This window comes from Scylla paramamosain, chromosome 6, assembly GCF_035594125.1.
Source record: "Scylla paramamosain isolate STU-SP2022 chromosome 6, ASM3559412v1, whole genome shotgun sequence".
Taxonomy (NCBI): Eukaryota; Metazoa; Arthropoda; class Malacostraca; order Decapoda; family Portunidae; genus Scylla; species Scylla paramamosain.
The window spans coordinates 4,046,516-4,064,072 of record NC_087156.1 but is presented as its reverse complement, the minus strand read 5'-3'; the positions used below and the strand labels follow the sequence as shown (position 1 = coordinate 4,064,072).

The following is a 17,557-nucleotide window of genomic DNA, read 5'->3' as shown; positions in this document are numbered from 1 at the left end:
ATGTCAAAATTTCCTAAGAGATAAGTTTCAGGATATTTGCCTGTTGGGCCAAATCTGGGCAAGAGATGAGGACATGTTCTTTACTCATTCTCCAATCAGATTTGGAAGAACAAACAAAGACCTTGTTAATCCCTGACTGTGGCTGTTCCCAGTCAGTTTCATACCATGGCCACACGTCATCATGTTAACGCCTGTATTTGTTATACTGATCATGCTACACACATAGCTTAGTATACTGATGCAATTGTTTCATTTCAGGAAAGCCATGCTAGTAACACATACTCCTGGAGTTTCATCTGTGGTGGATGGCTGGCCTCCCTTACATAGCTTGGCAAATCTTGATTCAAGGTAAGCATCTTCTCTGTCTCACTTGCATTTTGATTATGTTATATTGATCCTAGAGATTGAAAGGTATGGTTAGCTTTCCTATGGTGCCCTCTCTCTCTCTCTCTCTCTCTGTATGTGTGAAAGAGGTATGAGAAGCATAGGGAAGTAAACATTTCACACAGGGAAGCCACAGAATGCCTGACTTCTGATCTTTCTACAATTTCTGATTGGGGCAGAGAAAACTTGGTATTGTTCAGTGCCTCAAAAATTCAATTCCTTCATCTATCAACTCAACACAATCTTCCAGAACTATTCCCCCTTCTTCAATGACACTCAACTGTCCCACTCTTCTACACTGAACATCCTCAGTCAGTCCTTTACTTATAATCTGAACTGGAAACTTCACATCTCATCTCTAGCTAAAACAGCTCCTATGAAGTTAGGCCGCCAGTTTTCTCACGCCCCCAGCTGCTAACTCTGTACAAGGGCCTTATTCATGTATGGAATATTCTTCACATGGCTTTGGGGGGGTACCACTCATACTGCTCTTCTAGATAGGGTGGAATGAAAAGCTTTTTGTCTCATCAACTCCTTCCCTCTAACTGACTGTCTTCAGCCTCTCTCATCGCTGCAATGTTGCATCTCTAGCTATCTTCTACTGCTATTTTCATGCTAACTGCTCTTCTAATCTTGCTAATTGCATGCCTCCCTCCTCCCATGGCCTCACTGCACAAGACTTTCTTCTTTCTCTCACCCCTGTTCTGTCCACCTCTCTAATGCAAGAATTAACCAATATTCTCAATCATTCATCTCTTTCTCTGGTAGACTCTGGAACTCCCTGCCTGCTTCTGTATTTCCATCTAACTATGAGTTGAATTCCTTCAACAGGGAGGTTTCAAGACACTTATCCTTCAATTTTTGACTACCACTTTGGACCCTTTTATGGGACTGGCATCTCAGTGGGCTTTTTTTTCTTGGCCAGTGTCCCTCCTACATTAAAAAAATAAAAAAAATAAGGGAATGGGAAGAGGGGCAGGAATGGGGGACATGGCGGGGGAGAGTAAGAAGGCAGGCTCAGGATTCACATCAAGGGTAATAGCTCCAGCCAGTGACAGCTGGTATGAAAAATATGATAGGTGTCACTTTTGTTACAAATATTGGTAGGAAAGTTGTTTCATGAAGTAGGCAGCTGTCTGTATGTATATAGACATAATTTATCAATACATTGTAAAACAGAATTTTTATATGTAAAATAGTAAAATAAAAAACAGGCTTCTTTATAGGCATTTTCAGTAGTGTCATCGACAGTTCAAATGCTTTGCTTGCAAAAGCACACGGAAGCATACGTGCCCAGCCTTTCCGGGCCCAGAAGGCAAACAACCAATCAGCAAATAGTAGGCACAGCAGAACAGCATTTAGGTTCCCATAGAAATGTATTTTTGAAAATAAAATACAGTGGAACCTCAATTCTCAAACTTACTTCGTTCCTGAAACCTGTTCAGAAACAGAAACTATTTTCCCCATAGAAATCAGTACAAAGTGGATTAATCCATTCCTGGATGCCCCTCCACCCTGTCTCAGTAGATTATGACAGATGCTCCCACTGCCAGGATGGCTGCTCCACAACATCTCCAGCTCAGAAATTACTTATTTAGAAAAGACAGAATGAGTTTAGTGATTTAGTGACAAAACTCATCAGAAAATACTGTTTAGACTGTGCAGGTATTCTTTGTCACTGGTCTGGTGAGGGGAGCACCTCACTTACCACAGAAATGAAGGTGATCATAACACTTAGACATATTGCTGTTGAGAAAAGCCACAAAGAAAATGTACTTTTGCAGTGGTGATGGCATTGTGGGGTCATTGAAAGAACCACAGGTAGCATGACATTACTCCTGAGTGCCATAAACTGTTTCCTTACATCAAGAATCTTCAAGGGGATCAGATTGAACCTGTTTGAACGATTGCATTTCCTACTGGCTACCCTCTAAATATGTAATAAGAAAAAAATATTTATAGAAACTAAATTAGTAATAAACAGCAGCTTTTGCTTTGTCTTTTAGTATTTTAAATCAAGTAAATTTGTTTATGAACTCAATTATTGTACAGCAACTGACAATAACTGAAAATGCCTTATATTTCCTCAACTTCACATAATTTCTTAGTTTCTAAAATTGTATACAGGGACAACTACAAAAAAAAGTTGCTTTTAAAAATGAAATTGGCAGATATGTCAAAATTTCCTAAGAGATAAGTTTCAGGATATTTGCCTGTCGGGCCAAATCTGGGCAAGAGATGAGGACATGTTCTTTACTCATTCTCCAATCAGATTTGGAAGAACAAACAAAGACCTTGTTAATCCCTGACTGTGACTGTTCCCAGTCAGTTTCATACCATGGCCACACGTCATCATGTTAACGCCTGTATTTGTTATAATAATCATGCTACACACGTAGCTTAGTATAGTGATGGAATTGTTTCATTTCAGGAAAGCCATGCTAGTAACACATACTCCTGGAGTTTCATCTGTGGTGGATGGCTGACCTCCCTTACATAGCTTGGGAAATCTTGATTCAAGGTAAGCATTTTCTCTGTCTCGCTTGCATTTTGATTATGTTATGTTGATGCTAGAAATTGAAAGGTATGGTTAGCTTTCCTATGGTGCCCTCTCTCTCTCTCTCTCTCTCTGTATGTGTGAAAGAGGTATGAGAAGCATTGGGAAGTAAACATTTCACACAGGGAAGCCACAGAATGCCTGACTTCTGATCTTTCTACAATTTCTGATTGGGGTAGAGAAAACTTGGTATTGTTCAGTGCCTCAAAAATTCAATTACTCCATCTATCAACTCAACACAATCTTCCAGACAACTATTCCCCCTTCTTCAATGACACTCAACTGTCTTCCTCTTTTACACTGAACATCCTCAGTCTGTCCTTTACTTATGATCTGAACTGGAAACTTCACATCTCATCTCTAGCTAAAACAGCTTCTATGAAGTTAGGCCACCAGTTTTCTCATGCCCCCAGCTGCTAACTCTCTACAAGGGCCTTATCAATGTATGGAATATGCTTCACATGGCTTTGGGAGGGTACCACTCATACTGCTCTTCTAGATAGGGTGATGAATAGATAGGGAATGAAAAGCTTTTTGTCTCATCAACCCCTTCCCTCCAACTGTCTTCAGCCTCTCTCATCGCTGCAATGTTGCATCTCTAGCTATCTTCTACTGCTATTTTCATGCTAACTGCTCTTCTGATCTTGCTAATTGCATGCCTCCCCTTCTCCCATTGCCTCGCTGCACAAGACTTTCTTCTTTCTCACCACTATTCTGTCCACCTCTCTAATGCAAGAATTAACCAATATTCTCAATCATTCATCTCTTTCTCTGGTAGACTCTGGAACTCCCTGCCTGCTTCTGTATTTCCATCTAACTATGAGTTGAATTCCTTCAACAGGGAGGTTTCAAGACACTTATCCTTCAATTTTTGACTACCACTTTGAATCCTTTTATGGGACTGGCATCTCAGTGGGCTTTTTTTCTTGGCCAGTGTCCCTCCTACATGAAAAAAAGAAAAAAGAAAAAAAAATAGGGGGATGGGAAGAGGGGCAGAAATGGGGGACATGGAGGGGGAGAGGAAGAAGGCAGGCTCAGGATTCACATCAAGGGCAATAGCTCCAACCAGTGACAGCTGGTATGAAAAATATGATAGGTGTCACTTTTGTTACAAATATTGGTAGGAAGGTTGTTTCATGAAGTAGGCAGCTGTCTGTATGTATATAGACAGCTGTAAAACAGAATTTTTATATGTAAAATAGTAAAATAAAAAACAGGTTTCTTTATAGGCATTTTCAGTAGTGTCATCGACAGTTCAAATGCTTTGCTTGCAAAAGCACACGGAAGCATACGTGCCCAGCCTTTCCGGGCCAATGAGGCAAACAACCAATCAGCAAATAGTAGGCACAACAGAACAGCATTTAGGTTCCCATAGAAATGTATTTTGGAGAATAAAATACAGTGGAACCTCGATTCTCAAGCTTAATTCGTTCCTGAAACCTGTTCAGAAACAAACTATTTTCCCCATAGAAATCAGTGCAAAGTGGATTAATCCATTCCTGGATGCCCCTCCACCCTGTCTCAGTGGATTATGACAGATGCTCCCACTGCCAGAATGGCTGCTCCACAACATCTCCAGCTCAGAAATTACTTATCTAGAAAAGACAGAATGAGTATAGTGACAAAACTCATCAGAAAATACTGTTTAGACTGTGCAGCTATTCTTTGTCACTGGTCGGGTGAGGGGAGCACCTCACTTACCACAGAAATGAAGGTGATCATAACACTTAGACATTTTGCTGTTGAGAAAAGCCACAAAAAAATGTACTTTTGCAGTGGTGATGGCATTGTGGGGTCATTGAAAGAACCACAGGTAGCATGTCATTACTCCTGATCGCCATAAACTGTTTCCTTACATCAAGAATCTTCAAGGGGATCAGATTGAACTTGTTTGAATGATTGTATTTCCCACTGGTTACCCTCTAAATATGTAATAATAAAAATATTTATAGAAACTAAATTAGTAATAAACAGCAGCTTTTGCTTTGTCTTTTACTATTTTAAATCAAGTAAATTTGTTTACGAACTCAATTATTGTACAGCAACTGACCATAACTGAAAATGCCTTATATTTCCTCAACTTTACATAATTTCTTAGTTTCTAAAATTGTATACAGGGACAACTACAAAAAAAAGTTGCTTTTAAAAATGAAATTGGCAGATATGTCAAAATTTCCTAAGAGATAAGTTTCAGGATATTTGCCTGTCGGGCCAAATCTGGGCAAGAGATGAGGACATGTTCTTTACTCATTCTCCAATCAGATTTGGAAGAACAAACAAAGACCTTGTTAATCCCTGACTGTGACTGTTCCCAGTCAGTTTCATACCATGGCCACACGTCATCATGTTAACGCCTGTATTTTGTTATACTAATCATGCTACACACGTAGCTTAGTATAGTGATGCAATTGTTTCATTTCAGGAAAGCCATGCTAGTAACACATACTCCTGGAGTTTCATCTGTGGTGGATGGCTGACCTCCCTTACATAGCTTGGCAAATCTTGATTCAAGGTAAGCATTTTCTGTCTCACTTGCATTTTGATTATGTTATATTGATGCTAGAGATTGAAAGATATGGTTAGCTTTCCTATGTTGCCCTCTCTCTCTCTCTCTCTCTCTCTCTCTCTCTCTCTCTCTCTCTCTCTCTCTCTCTCTCTCTCTCTCTCTCTCTCTCTGTATGTGTGAAAGAGGTACGAGAAGCATAGGGAAGTAAACATTTCACACAGGGAAGCCACAGAATGCCTGACTTCTGATCTTTCTACAATTTCTGATTGGGGTAGAGAAAACTTGGTATTGTTCAGTGCCTCAAAAATTCAATTCTTCCATCTATCAACTCAACACAATCTTCCAGACAACTATTTCCCCTTCTTCAATGACACTCAACTGTCCCCCTCTTCTACACTGAACATCCTCAGTCTGTCCTTTACTTATAATCTGAACTGGAAACTTCACATCTCATCTCTAGGTAAAACAGCTTCTATGAAGTTAGGCATTCTGAGATGTCTCCACCAGTTTTCTCATGCCCCCAGCTGCTAACTCTGTACAAGGGCCTTATCCATGTATGGAATATGCTTCACATGGCTTTTGGGGGGTACCACTCATACTGGTCTTCTAGATAGGGTGGAATGAAAAGCTTTTTGTCTCGTCAACTCCTTCCCTCTAACTGACTGTATTCAGCCTCTCTCATCGCTGCAATGTTGCATCTCTAGCTATCTTCTACTGTTATTTTCATGCTAACTGCTCTTCTGATCTTGCTAATTGCATGCCTCCCCTCCTCCCGTGGCCTCACTGCACAAGACTTTCTTCTTTCTCTCACCCCTGTTCTGTCCACCTCTCTAATGCAAGAATTAACCAATATTCTCAATCATTCATCTCTTTCTCTGGTAGACTCTGGAACTCCCTGCCTGCTTCTGTATTTCCATCTAACTATGAGTTGAATTCCTTCAACAGGGAGGTTTCAAAACACTTATCCTTCAATTTCTGACAACCGCTTTGGACCCTTTTATGGGACTGGCATCTCAGTGGGATTTTTTTTTTCTTGGCCAGTGTCCCTCCTACATAAAAAAAAAAAAACAGGGGAATGGGAAGAGGGGCAGGAATGGGGGACATGGCGGGGGAGAGGAAGAAGGCAGGCTCAGGATTCACATCAAGGGTAATAGCTCCTGTCAGTGACAGCTGGTATGAAAAATATGATAGGTGTCACTTTTGTTACAAATATTGGTAGGAAAATTGTTTCATGAAGTAGGCAGCTGTCTGTATGTATATAGACATAATTTATCAATACAATATAAAACAGAATTTTTATATGTAAAACAGTAAAATAAAAAACAGGCTTCTTTATAGGCATTTTCAGTAGTGTCATCGACAGTTCAAATTCTTTGCTTGCAAAAGCACACGGAAGCATACGTGCCCAGCCTTTCCGGGCCCAGAAGGCAAACAACCAATCAGCAAATAGTAGGCACAGCAGAACAGCATTTAGGTTCCCATAGAAATGTATTTTGGAGAATAAAATACAGTGGAACCTCGATTCTCAAACTTACTTCATTCCTGAAACCTGTTCAGAAACAGAAACTATTTTCCCCATAGAAATCAGTGCAAAGTGGATTAATCCATTCCTGGATTTCCCTCCATCCTTTCTCAGTAGATTATGACAGATGCTCCCACTGCCAGGATGGCTGCTCCACAACATCTCCAGCTCAGAAATTACTTATTTAGAAAAGACAGAATGAGTTTAGTGATTTAGTGACAAAACTCACCAGAAAATGCTGTTTAGACTGTGCAGGTATTCTTTTGTCACTGGTCTGGTGAGGGGAGCACCTCACTTACCACAGAAATGAAGGTGATCATAACACTTAGACATATTGCTGTTGAGAAAAGCCACAAAGAAAATGTACATTTGCAGTGGTGATGGCATTGTGGGCTCATTGAAAGAACCACAGGTAGCATGACATTACTCCTGAGCGCCATAAACTGTTTCCTTACATCAAGAATCTTCAAGGGGATCAGATTGAACCCGTTTGAACGATTGTATTTCCCACTGGCTACCCTCTAAATATGTAATAACAAAAAAATATTTATAGAAACTAAATTAGTAATAAACAACAGCTTTTGCTTTGTCTTTTAGTATTTTAAATCAAGTAAATTTGTTTACAAACTCAATTATGGTACGGCAACTGACCATAACTGAAAATGCCTTATATTTCCTCAACTTCATATAATTTCTTAGTTTCTAAAATTGTATACAGGGACAACTACAAAAAAAAAGTTGGTTTTAAAAAATGAAATTGGCAGATATGTCAAAATTTTCTAAGAGATAAGTTTCAGGATATTTGCCTGTTGGACCAAATCTGGGCAAGAGATGAGGACATGTTCTTTACTCATTCTCCAATCAGATTTGGAAGAACAAACAAAGACCTTTTCTCTCCCTGACTGTGACTGTTCCAGTCAGTTTCATACCATGGCCACACATCATCATGTTAATGCCTGTATTTGTTATACTAATCATGCTACACATGTAGATTAGTATACTGATGCAATTGTTTCATTTCAGGAAAGCTAAGCTAGTAACACATACTCCTGGAGTTCCATCTGTGGTGGATGGCTGGCCTCCCTTACATAGCTTGGCAAATCTTGATTCAAGGTAAGCATTTTCTGTTTCACTTGCACTTTCATTATGTTATATTGATGCTAGAGATTGAAAGGTATAGTCAGCTTTCCTATAGTGCCCTCTCTCTCTCTCTCTCTCTCTCTCAGTATGGGTGAAAGAGGTACGAGAAGCATAGGGAAGTAAACATTTCACATAGGGAAGCCGCAGAATGCCTGACTTCTGATTTTTCTACAATTTCTGATTGGGGCAGAGCAAACTTGGTATTGTTCAATGCCTTAAAAATTCAATTAGAGACGTTGCAGTGAGCGTTTTGATACCAGATAGCGCCAGAATTTTTAATTCTCGCCGGAAAATAAATACTTTTTGGGGCAAGGTTTTACAAGCTTACAAAGGTGTATCGTTGCACAGTAATGTGTCTGAATTTTAAGTCAATTAATTTCGTGATAACTGACAGCACATGACATTGTTTGAGCCTCTATTCATAATTTCAGATGATATTCTTAAAAGAGCCTATAAGTGTATCAAGGCAGGCAATCTGTAATTTTCTACTGACCTCAATGGAAGTATACTAATATATACTTGCATTTTCATGTACTAAACAACAGGCAAATCCATTTAATGTAAAGAAAATATAATTTTGTATCAGAGACTTTATTTTTGCGGTACGATCACTATCCTCAGGTACTTGGGCAGCGAGCAAAGCAAAACACAGGACCACGCTTACTCGACTACCCTGCACAAAGGATACATCACCGCCACAATCATGGACTACAGCGGAATTAAGAAAATTCCTGAAAGAACGAGCTATACCCTATTCTGGATATAGTAAAGCAAAGTAAAGGCCTTTGTATCGGCAGAACTGAGAGGCTATTGTTTACACTTTACACTCCTTCCTAACGGCGCACGGCGCTTTCTTTAACTGAAGAATCATGATCAAGATAAGTACGTTGTACGTCCACCAGCGGTGTTGTTCTTTTTTTATTTCACTGATTACTTTCATATACAGGACGTGTCAGTGATATCTAATATTTTTCAACATTCCCAGATAAAATGCACAAGCCGAAATCAACATCCTTTTATTTTTACTGTTCATACTTAAAAAAAAAAATCATTACCTATTTTTAGTTTTATCTTATAATTCAATAAACAAAGCCTTATCATACACCAGTAAGTATGAATATCAATATTAAGGGTTATGCTTTTAATTTTAGATACACTTGTGCAGCAATTCATGCTGTACTTTTCCTGCACATCGATTTCGAATTTAGCTAAGACACCCCTTTGCCTCAGGAAATCGGAGACAATTGAAAATGCTGGCGCTGATAGGTATCTACCAGCCTCACTGCGACGTCTCTAATTCCTCCATCTATCAGCTCAACACAATCTTCCAGACAACTATCCCCTCTTCTTCAGTGACACTCAACTGTTCCCCTCTTCTACACTGAACATCCTTAGTCTGTCCTTTACTTATAATCAGAACTGGAAACCACATCTCATCTCTTGCTAAAACAGCTTCTATGAAGTTAGGCATTCTGAGATGTCTCCGCCAGTTTTCTCACGCCCCCAGCTGCTAAATCTGTACAAGGGCCTTATCCATATATGGAATATGCTTCACATGTCTTTAGGGGGGTTCCACTCATACTGCTCTTCTAGATAGGGTGGAATGAAAAGCTTTTTGTCTCATCAACTCCTACCCTCTGACTGACTGTCTTCAGCCTCCCTCTCATCGCAGCAATACTGCATCTCTAGCTGTCTTCTACTGCTATTTTCATGCTAACTGCTCTTCTGATCTTGTTAATTGCATGCCTCCCCTCCTCCCGTGGCCTTGTTATTCATCCCTTTCTCTGGTAGACTCTGGAACTCCCTGCCTGCTTCTGTATTTCCATCTATGACTTGAATTCCTTCAACAGAGAAGTTTCAAGACACTTATCCTTCAATTTTTTACTACTGCTTTGGGCCCTTTTATGGGACTGGCATCTCAGTGGGCTTTTTTTCTTGGCCAGTGTCCCTCCTACATAAAAAAAAAAAAAAAAAAAAGGGATGGGAAGAGGGGCAGGAATGTGGGACATGGAGGGGGAGAGGAAGAAGGCAGGTTCAGGATTCACATCAAGGGCAATACAATAGCTCCAGCCAGTGAAAACTGGTATGAAAAATATGATAGGTGTCACTTTTGTTACAAATATTGCTAGGAAAGTTTGTTTCATCAAGTAGGCAGCTGTTTGTATGTATATAGACTTAATTTATCAATACAATGTAAAACAGAATTTTTATATGTAAAATAGTAAAATAAAAAACAGGCTTCTTTATAGGCATTTTCAGTAGTGTCATCGACAGTTCAAATGCTTTGCTTGCAAAAGCACACGGAAGCATACGTGCCCAGCCTTTCCGGGCCCAGGAGGCAAACAACCAATCAGCAAATAGTAGGCACAGCAGAACAGCATTTAGGTTCCCATAGAAATGTATTTTGGAGAATAAAATACAGTGGAACCTCGATTCTCAAACTTAATTCGTTCTTGAAACCTGTTCAGAAACAGAAATCAGTGCAAAGTGGATTAATCCATTCCTGGACGCCCCTCCACCGTCTCAGTGGATTATGATAGATGCTCCCACTGCCAGGATGGCTGCTCCACAACATCTCTAGCTCAGAAATTACTTATCTAGAAAAGACATACAATGAGTTTAGTGACACAAAACTCATCAGAAAATACTGTTTAGACTGTGCAGATATTCTTTGTCACTGGTCTGGTGAGGGGAGCACCTCACTTACCACAGAAATGAAGGTGATCATAACACTTAGACATATTGCTGTTGAGAAAAGCCACAAAGAAAATGTACTTTTGCAGTGGTGATGGCATTGTGGGGTCATTGAAAGAACCACAGGTAGCATGACGTTACTCCTGAGTGCCATAAACTGTTTCCTTGCATCAAGAATCTTCAAGGGGATCAGATTGAACCTGTTTGAACGATTTTATTTCCCACTGGCTACCCTCTAAATATGTAATAAGAAAAAAAATATAGAAACTAAATTAGTAATAAACAGCAGCTTTTGCTTTGTGTTTTAGTATTTTAAATCAAGTAAATTTGTTTTAAGAACTCAGTTATTGTACAGCAACTGACCATAACTGAAAATGCCTTATATTTCCTCAACTTCACATAATTTCTTAGTTTCTAAAATTGTATACAGGGACAACTACAAAAAAAAGTTGCTTTTAAAAATGAAATTGGCAGATATGTCAAAATTTCCTAAGAGATAAGTTTCAGGATATTTGCCTGTCGGGCCAAATCTGGGCAAGAGATGAGGACATGTTCTTTACTCATTCTCCAATCAGATTTGGAAGAACAAACAAAGACCTTGTTAATCCCTGACTGTGACTGTTCCCAGTCAGTTTCATACCATGGCCACACGTCATCATGTTAACGCCTGTATTTGTTATACTGATCATGCTACACACATAGCTTAGTATACTGATGCAATTGTTTCATTTCAGGAAAGCCATGCTAGTAACACATACTCCTGGAGTTTCATCTGTGGTGGATGGCTGGCCTCCCTTACATAGCTTGGCAAATCTTGATTCAAGGTAAGCATTTTCTGTCTCACTTGCATTTTGATTATGTTATATTGATGCTAGAGATTGAAAGGTATGGTTAGCTTTCCTATGGTGCCCTCTCTCTCTCTCTCTCTGTATGTGTGAAAGAGGTACGAGAAGCATAGGGAAGTAAACATTTCACACAGGGAAGCCACAGAATGCCTGACTTCTGATCTTTCTACAATTTCTGATTGGGGCAGAGAAAACTTGGTATTGTTCAGTGCCTCAAAAATTCAATTCCTCCATCTATCAACTCAACACAATCTTCCAGAACTATTCCCCCTTCTTCAATGACACTCAACTGTCCCACTCTTCTACACTGAACATCCTCAGTCTGTCCTTTACTTATAATCTGAACTGGAAACTTCACATCTCATCTCTAGCTAAAACAGCTCCTATGAAGTTAGGCCACCAGTTTTCTCACGCCTGCAGCTGCTAACTCTGTACAAGGGCCTTATTCATGTATGGAATATGCTTCACATGGCTTTGGGGGGGTACCACTCATACTGCTCTTCTAGATAGGGTGGAATGAAAAGCTTTTTGTCTCATCAACTCCTTCCCTCTAACTGACTGTCTTCAGCCTCTCTCATCGCTGCAATGTTGCATCTCTAGCTATCTTCAACTGCTATTTTCATGCTAACTGCTCTTCTAATCTTGCTAATTGCATGCCTCCCTCCTCCCGTGGCCTCACTGCACAAGACTTTCTTCTTTCTCTCACCCATATTCTGTCCACCTCTCTAATGCAAGAATTAACCAATATTCTCAATCATTCATCTCTTTCTCTGGTAGACTCTGGAACTCCCTGCCTGCTTCTGTATTTCCATCTAACTATGAGTTGAATTCCTTCAACAGGGAGGTTTCAAAACACTTATCCTTCAATTTCTGACTACTGCTTTGGACCCTTTTATGGGACTGGCATCTCAGTGGGGTTTTTTTTCTTGGCCAGTGTCCCTCCTATATAAAAATAAAAAAAAATAAATAAAAATAGGGGAATGGGAAGAGGGGCAGGAATGGAGGACATGGCGGGGGAGAGGAAGAAGGCAGGCTCAGGATTCACATCAAGGGTAATAGCTCCTGTCAGTGACAGCTGGTATGAAAAATATGATAGGTGTCACTTTTGTTACAAATATTGGTAGGAAAATTGTTTCATGAAGTAGGCAGCTGTCTGTATGTATATAGACATAATTTATCAATACAATATAAAACAGAATTTTTATATGTAAAACAGTAAAATAAAAAACAGGCTTCTTTATAGGCATTTTCAGTAGTGTCATCGACAGTTCAAATGCTTTGCTTGCAAAAGCACACGGAAGCATACGTGCCCAGCCTTTCCGGGCCCAGAAGGCAAACAACCAATCAGCAAATAGTAGGCACAGCAGAACAGCATTTAGGTTCCCATAGAAATGTATTTTGGAGAATAAAATAGTGGAACCTCGATTCTTAAACTTACTTCATTCCTGAAACCTGTTCAGAAACAGAAACTATTTTCCCCATAGAAATCAGTGCAAAGTGGATTAATCCATTCCTGGATTTCCCTCCATCCTTTCTCAGTAGATTATGACAGATGCTCCCACTGCCAGGATGGCTGCTCCACAACATCTCCAGCTCAGAAATTACTTATTTAGAAAAGACAGAATGAGTTTAGTGATTTAGTGACAAAACTCACCAGAAAATACTGTTTAGACTGTGCAGGTATTCTTTGTCACTGGTCTGGTGAGGGGAGCACCTCACTTACCACAGAAATGAAGGTGATCATAACACTTAGACATATTGCTGTTGAGAAAAGCCACAAAGAAAATGTACTTTTGCAGTGGTGATGGCATTATGGGCTCATTGAAAGAACCACAGGTAGCATGACATTACTCCTGAGCGCCATAAACTGTTTCCTTACATCAAGAATCTTCAAGGGGATCAGATTGAACCTGTTTGAATGATTTTATTTCCCACTGGTTACCCTCTAAATATGTAATAATAAAAATATTTATAGAAACTAAATTAGTAATAAACAGCAGCTTTTGCTTTGTCTTTTAGTATTTTAAATCAAGTAAATTTGTTTACGAACTCAATTATTGTACGGCAACTGACCATAACTGAAAATGCCTTATATTTCCTCAACTTCACGTAATTTCTTAGTTTCTAAAATTGTATACAGGGACAACTACAAAAAAAAGTTGCTTTTAAAAATTAAATTGGCAGATATGTCAAAATTTCCTAAGACATAAGTTTCAGGATATTTGCCTGTTGGGCCAAATCTGGGCAAGAGATGAGGACATGTTCTTTACTCATTCTCCAATCAGATTTGGAAGAACAAACAAAGACCTTGTTAATCCCTGACTGTGACTGTTCCCAGTCAGTTTCGTACCATGGCCACACGTCATCATGTTAACGCCTGTATTTGTTATACTGATCATGCTACACACGTAGCTTAGTATAGTGATGCAATTGTTTCATTTCAGGAAAGCCATCCTAGTAACACATATACTTCTGCAGTTCCATCTGTGGTGGATGGCTGGCCTGCCTTACATAGCTTAGCAAATCTTGATTTAAGGTAAGCATTTTCTCTGTTTCACTTGCACTTTGATTATGTTATATTGATGCTAGAGATTGAAAGGTATGGTCAGCTTTCCTATGGTGCCCTCTCTCTCTCTCTCTCTCTCTCTCTCTCTCTCTCTCTCTCTCTCTCTCTCTCTCTCTCTCTCTCTCTCTCTCTCTCTCTCTCTCTCTCTCTCTCTCTCTCTCTCTCTCTCTCTGCACAATGATTTAATTAAGGTGGAAAGGCTATCTAATAAAATCTAATAAAAAAAAAGTGCCCACTGAAATGCCAGTCCCATAAAAGGGTCAAAGCAGTGGTCAAAAATTGATGAATAAGTGTCTTGAAACCTCCCTCTTGAAGGAATTCAAGCCATAGGAAGGTGGAAATACAGTAGCAGGCAGGGAGTTCCAGAGTTTACCAGCTTTCTGTATGTATATAGACGTAGTGTATCAATATGACATCAAACTAAATTTTTACTTTTTTTCAATCCTGCCTTGAAATTTAGTTAATGCCTACATAAGCATTATCAGTAGTGTCACTGACAAGTCAAACGCTTTGCTCATAAGGCACATGGAAGCATACGTGCCCAGCCTTTCCCTGCGTAAAAGGCAAACAACCAATCAGCAAGTAGTAAGCACAGCAGAATAACATTTATGTTCCTGTAGGAATGTATTTTGAAGAATAAAATACAGTGGAACCTCAGTTCTTAAACTTAATTTGTTCCTGAAAGCTGTTCGGAAACAAACTACTTTCCCAGGAGAAATGAATGTAAAATGGATTAATCTGTTCCCGGACACCCCTCCACCCTGTCTTAGCAGACTATGACAGGCACTCCCACTGCCAGGATGGCTGCTGCACAACATCTCTAGCTCAGAAATTACTTACCCGGATAGGACATATTGAAGGAGATCAGTGACACAAAACTCATCAGAAGATACTGTTTAGACTGTGCTGATATTCTCTTTTGTCACCAATTTGGTGAGGGAAGCCTTGCAGAGTGACACAAAGAGGAACAACTCAGCACCAAAATTAAGGTGATCAATAACACTTAGATATCTTGCTGCTGAGAAAAGTTACAGGGAAAATGCAGATTTGCAGTGGTGATGGCATTGTGGGTCATTGAGAGAACCACAGGTAGCATGGGATTACTCCTGAGTGCCAAAAACTGTTTAGATTGAGATTCTTCAAGGGGATCACATTTAATTAATTTCAGTGATTGTATTTCCCACTGTGGCTACCCTCCTAATCTTTAAAAAAATAAATAAATAAAAAATATAGAAACTGTGAATTAGTAATAAACAGCATGGTTTGCTTTGTCCTTTTAGTATTTTAAATCAATTAACTTTGTGAATGAACTGAATTATGGTACGGCAACCAAAGCAATTATGAATTAGTTTTTTTTTTTTTTTTTTTTTTTTTTTTTTTTTTTTTTCAAAAAGGGAGGTGTTCAGTAACTGAGGTTCCACTGTATAGAATATAATGCTCTTTTGAGTGAGAAAGTTGGTGTTCTATGAAGAAATATTTTTTCTTCTTATTTCACATTAATTAGAATCTGAAAGTGATCTAAGGCAAGGAAAACAAGGGATGATGCTGTGTTGTCTGATATTTTGCATCTTTTTTAGACTGATAGGCAGTATTGTCTGACTCCATTTCATGGCTGTGGCTTTAATCCCGCAACAGTGTTTTTGTGTATGTGTTTCTTGCATCATCTTTGAACATAATCATGTGTGGGTGAGGAAATATATACTTTTGCAATATTATAGTTGACATGAAGCCAAAACAAGGAGAAAATTAGAGTTGGCTAAGGATTCATACATGAAAACTCTAAACATGAGCACAGGCCAATGCCACACACCTCACAAGTCTCTCCTCTGCTCTGTCTGCTGCCGCCCTGAAAAGCTCCTCTTCCCAAGAAAATGGACCGAGAACCTTAAGTAATGGAAGAGTCTATTAATACTTCTTCCTGTATCTTACAGAATTACTACCAAGAGTTAATTGAGTGATGTACACGACAGTTTCTCCCAAAGGTGGTGGCACCTGTCATCTGGCAGCGGGGCCCTGATTTGTTTTCACTTAGATACTCAAACACTGTATGCTTTGGTGGACCACAACTGAAAATACCTTATATTTCCTCAATTTCACATAATTTCTTAGTTTCTAAGATTGTATACAGGGACAACTGCAGAAAAAAAAAGTTGCTTTTAAAATGAAATTGGCAGATGTCAAAATTTTCTAAGAGATAAGTTTCTGGATATTTTCCTATTGGGGCCAAATCTGGGCAAGAGATGAGGACATGTTCTTTACTCATTCTCCAATCAGATTTGGAAGAACAAACAAAGACCTTGTTAATCCCTGACTGTGACTGTTCCCAGTCAGTTTCATATCATGGCCACACGTCATCATGTTAATACCTGTATTCATTATACTAATCATGCTACACACATAGCTTAGTATAGTGATGCAATTGTTTCATTGCAGGAAAGCCATGCTAGAAACACATATATTCCTGGAATTCCATCTGTAGTGGATGGCTGGTCTGCCTTACATAGCTTGGCACATCTTGATTTAAGGTAAGCATTTGCTGTCTTACTTGTACTTTTATTTTGTTATATTGATGCTAGAGATTGAAAGCCTTACATAGCTTGGCACATCTTGATTTAAGGTAAGCATTTTCTGTCTTACTTGCACTTTTATTTTGTTATATTGATGCTAGAGATTGAAAGGTATGGTCAGCCTTTCTATGGTGCTCTCTCTCTCTCTCTCTCTCTCTCTCTCTCTCTCTCTCTCTCTCTCTCTCTCTCTCTCTCTCTCTCTCTCTCTCTCTCTCGAAATTAGCATTGAAATGTAATGTTACACCTTATAATTATTTGAGACCTCTTTCAGGGAAATCATGATGCCAGTACTCAGATGCTGCAGAAATTCATCTGTGGGATCTCTAACCAGTTATGAACCATTGGAATTCTAGGTAATACCTTTTTTTCCTTAACCTTGCATAATTTTATAGATATAATTTTAAAAAGATTAGTTGCTTTTAAAATGAATTTGCAGTTACATCCAAAATTTTCTTAGAAATAAGTGTCAGGATATTTACATAATTTCTTAGTTTCTAGGATTTTATAGATATAATTACAAAAAAAAAAAAAGTTGCTTTTAAAATGAATTTGCAGTTACATCCAAAATTTTCTAAGAGATGTGTCAGGATATTTGCCTTTTGGGGCCAAATCTGGGTACAAGATGAAGACATGTTTTTGCTCAGTTTCTAATAAAGTTTGGAAGAACAAACAAAAGCCTGGCTAATCCCTGACTGTGACTGTTCCCAGTTAATTTCATACAAAGGCCACATGTCATCATTCAGTAAAAGTGTGTATTGATAGAGTAATATCTTTGT

General features: G+C 39.0%; 1 protein-coding gene across 22 annotated transcripts in view; it reads left to right on the top strand.

The window, feature by feature from the left end:
- LOC135101233 (uncharacterized) overlaps positions 1–17,557 on the top strand; it is a 32,644-nt gene that overhangs the window by 14,670 nt on the left and 417 nt on the right. For 4 of the 22 annotated variants that reach the window (XM_064004885.1, XM_064004872.1, XM_064004895.1 and 1 more), the window contains 8 exons: positions 259–348; positions 2,816–2,905; positions 5,364–5,453; positions 7,993–8,082; positions 11,538–11,627; positions 14,093–14,184; positions 16,648–16,739; positions 17,053–17,134. In XM_064004885.1, the coding sequence (XP_063860955.1) occupies positions 259–348; positions 2,816–2,870 (145 nt within the window). In that variant the 3' untranslated portion in view covers positions 2,871–2,905; positions 5,364–5,453; positions 7,993–8,082; ... (2 more) ...; positions 16,648–16,739; positions 17,053–17,134. Of the gene's footprint in view, positions 1–258; positions 349–1,610; positions 2,906–5,363; positions 5,454–7,992; positions 8,083–8,730; positions 8,999–10,358; positions 10,543–11,537; positions 11,628–14,092; positions 14,185–16,647; positions 16,832–17,052; positions 17,135–17,557 lie in introns of those variants that run through there. The other 18 variants (XM_064004891.1, XM_064004880.1, XM_064004877.1 and 15 more) reach the window with 17 other exon arrangements.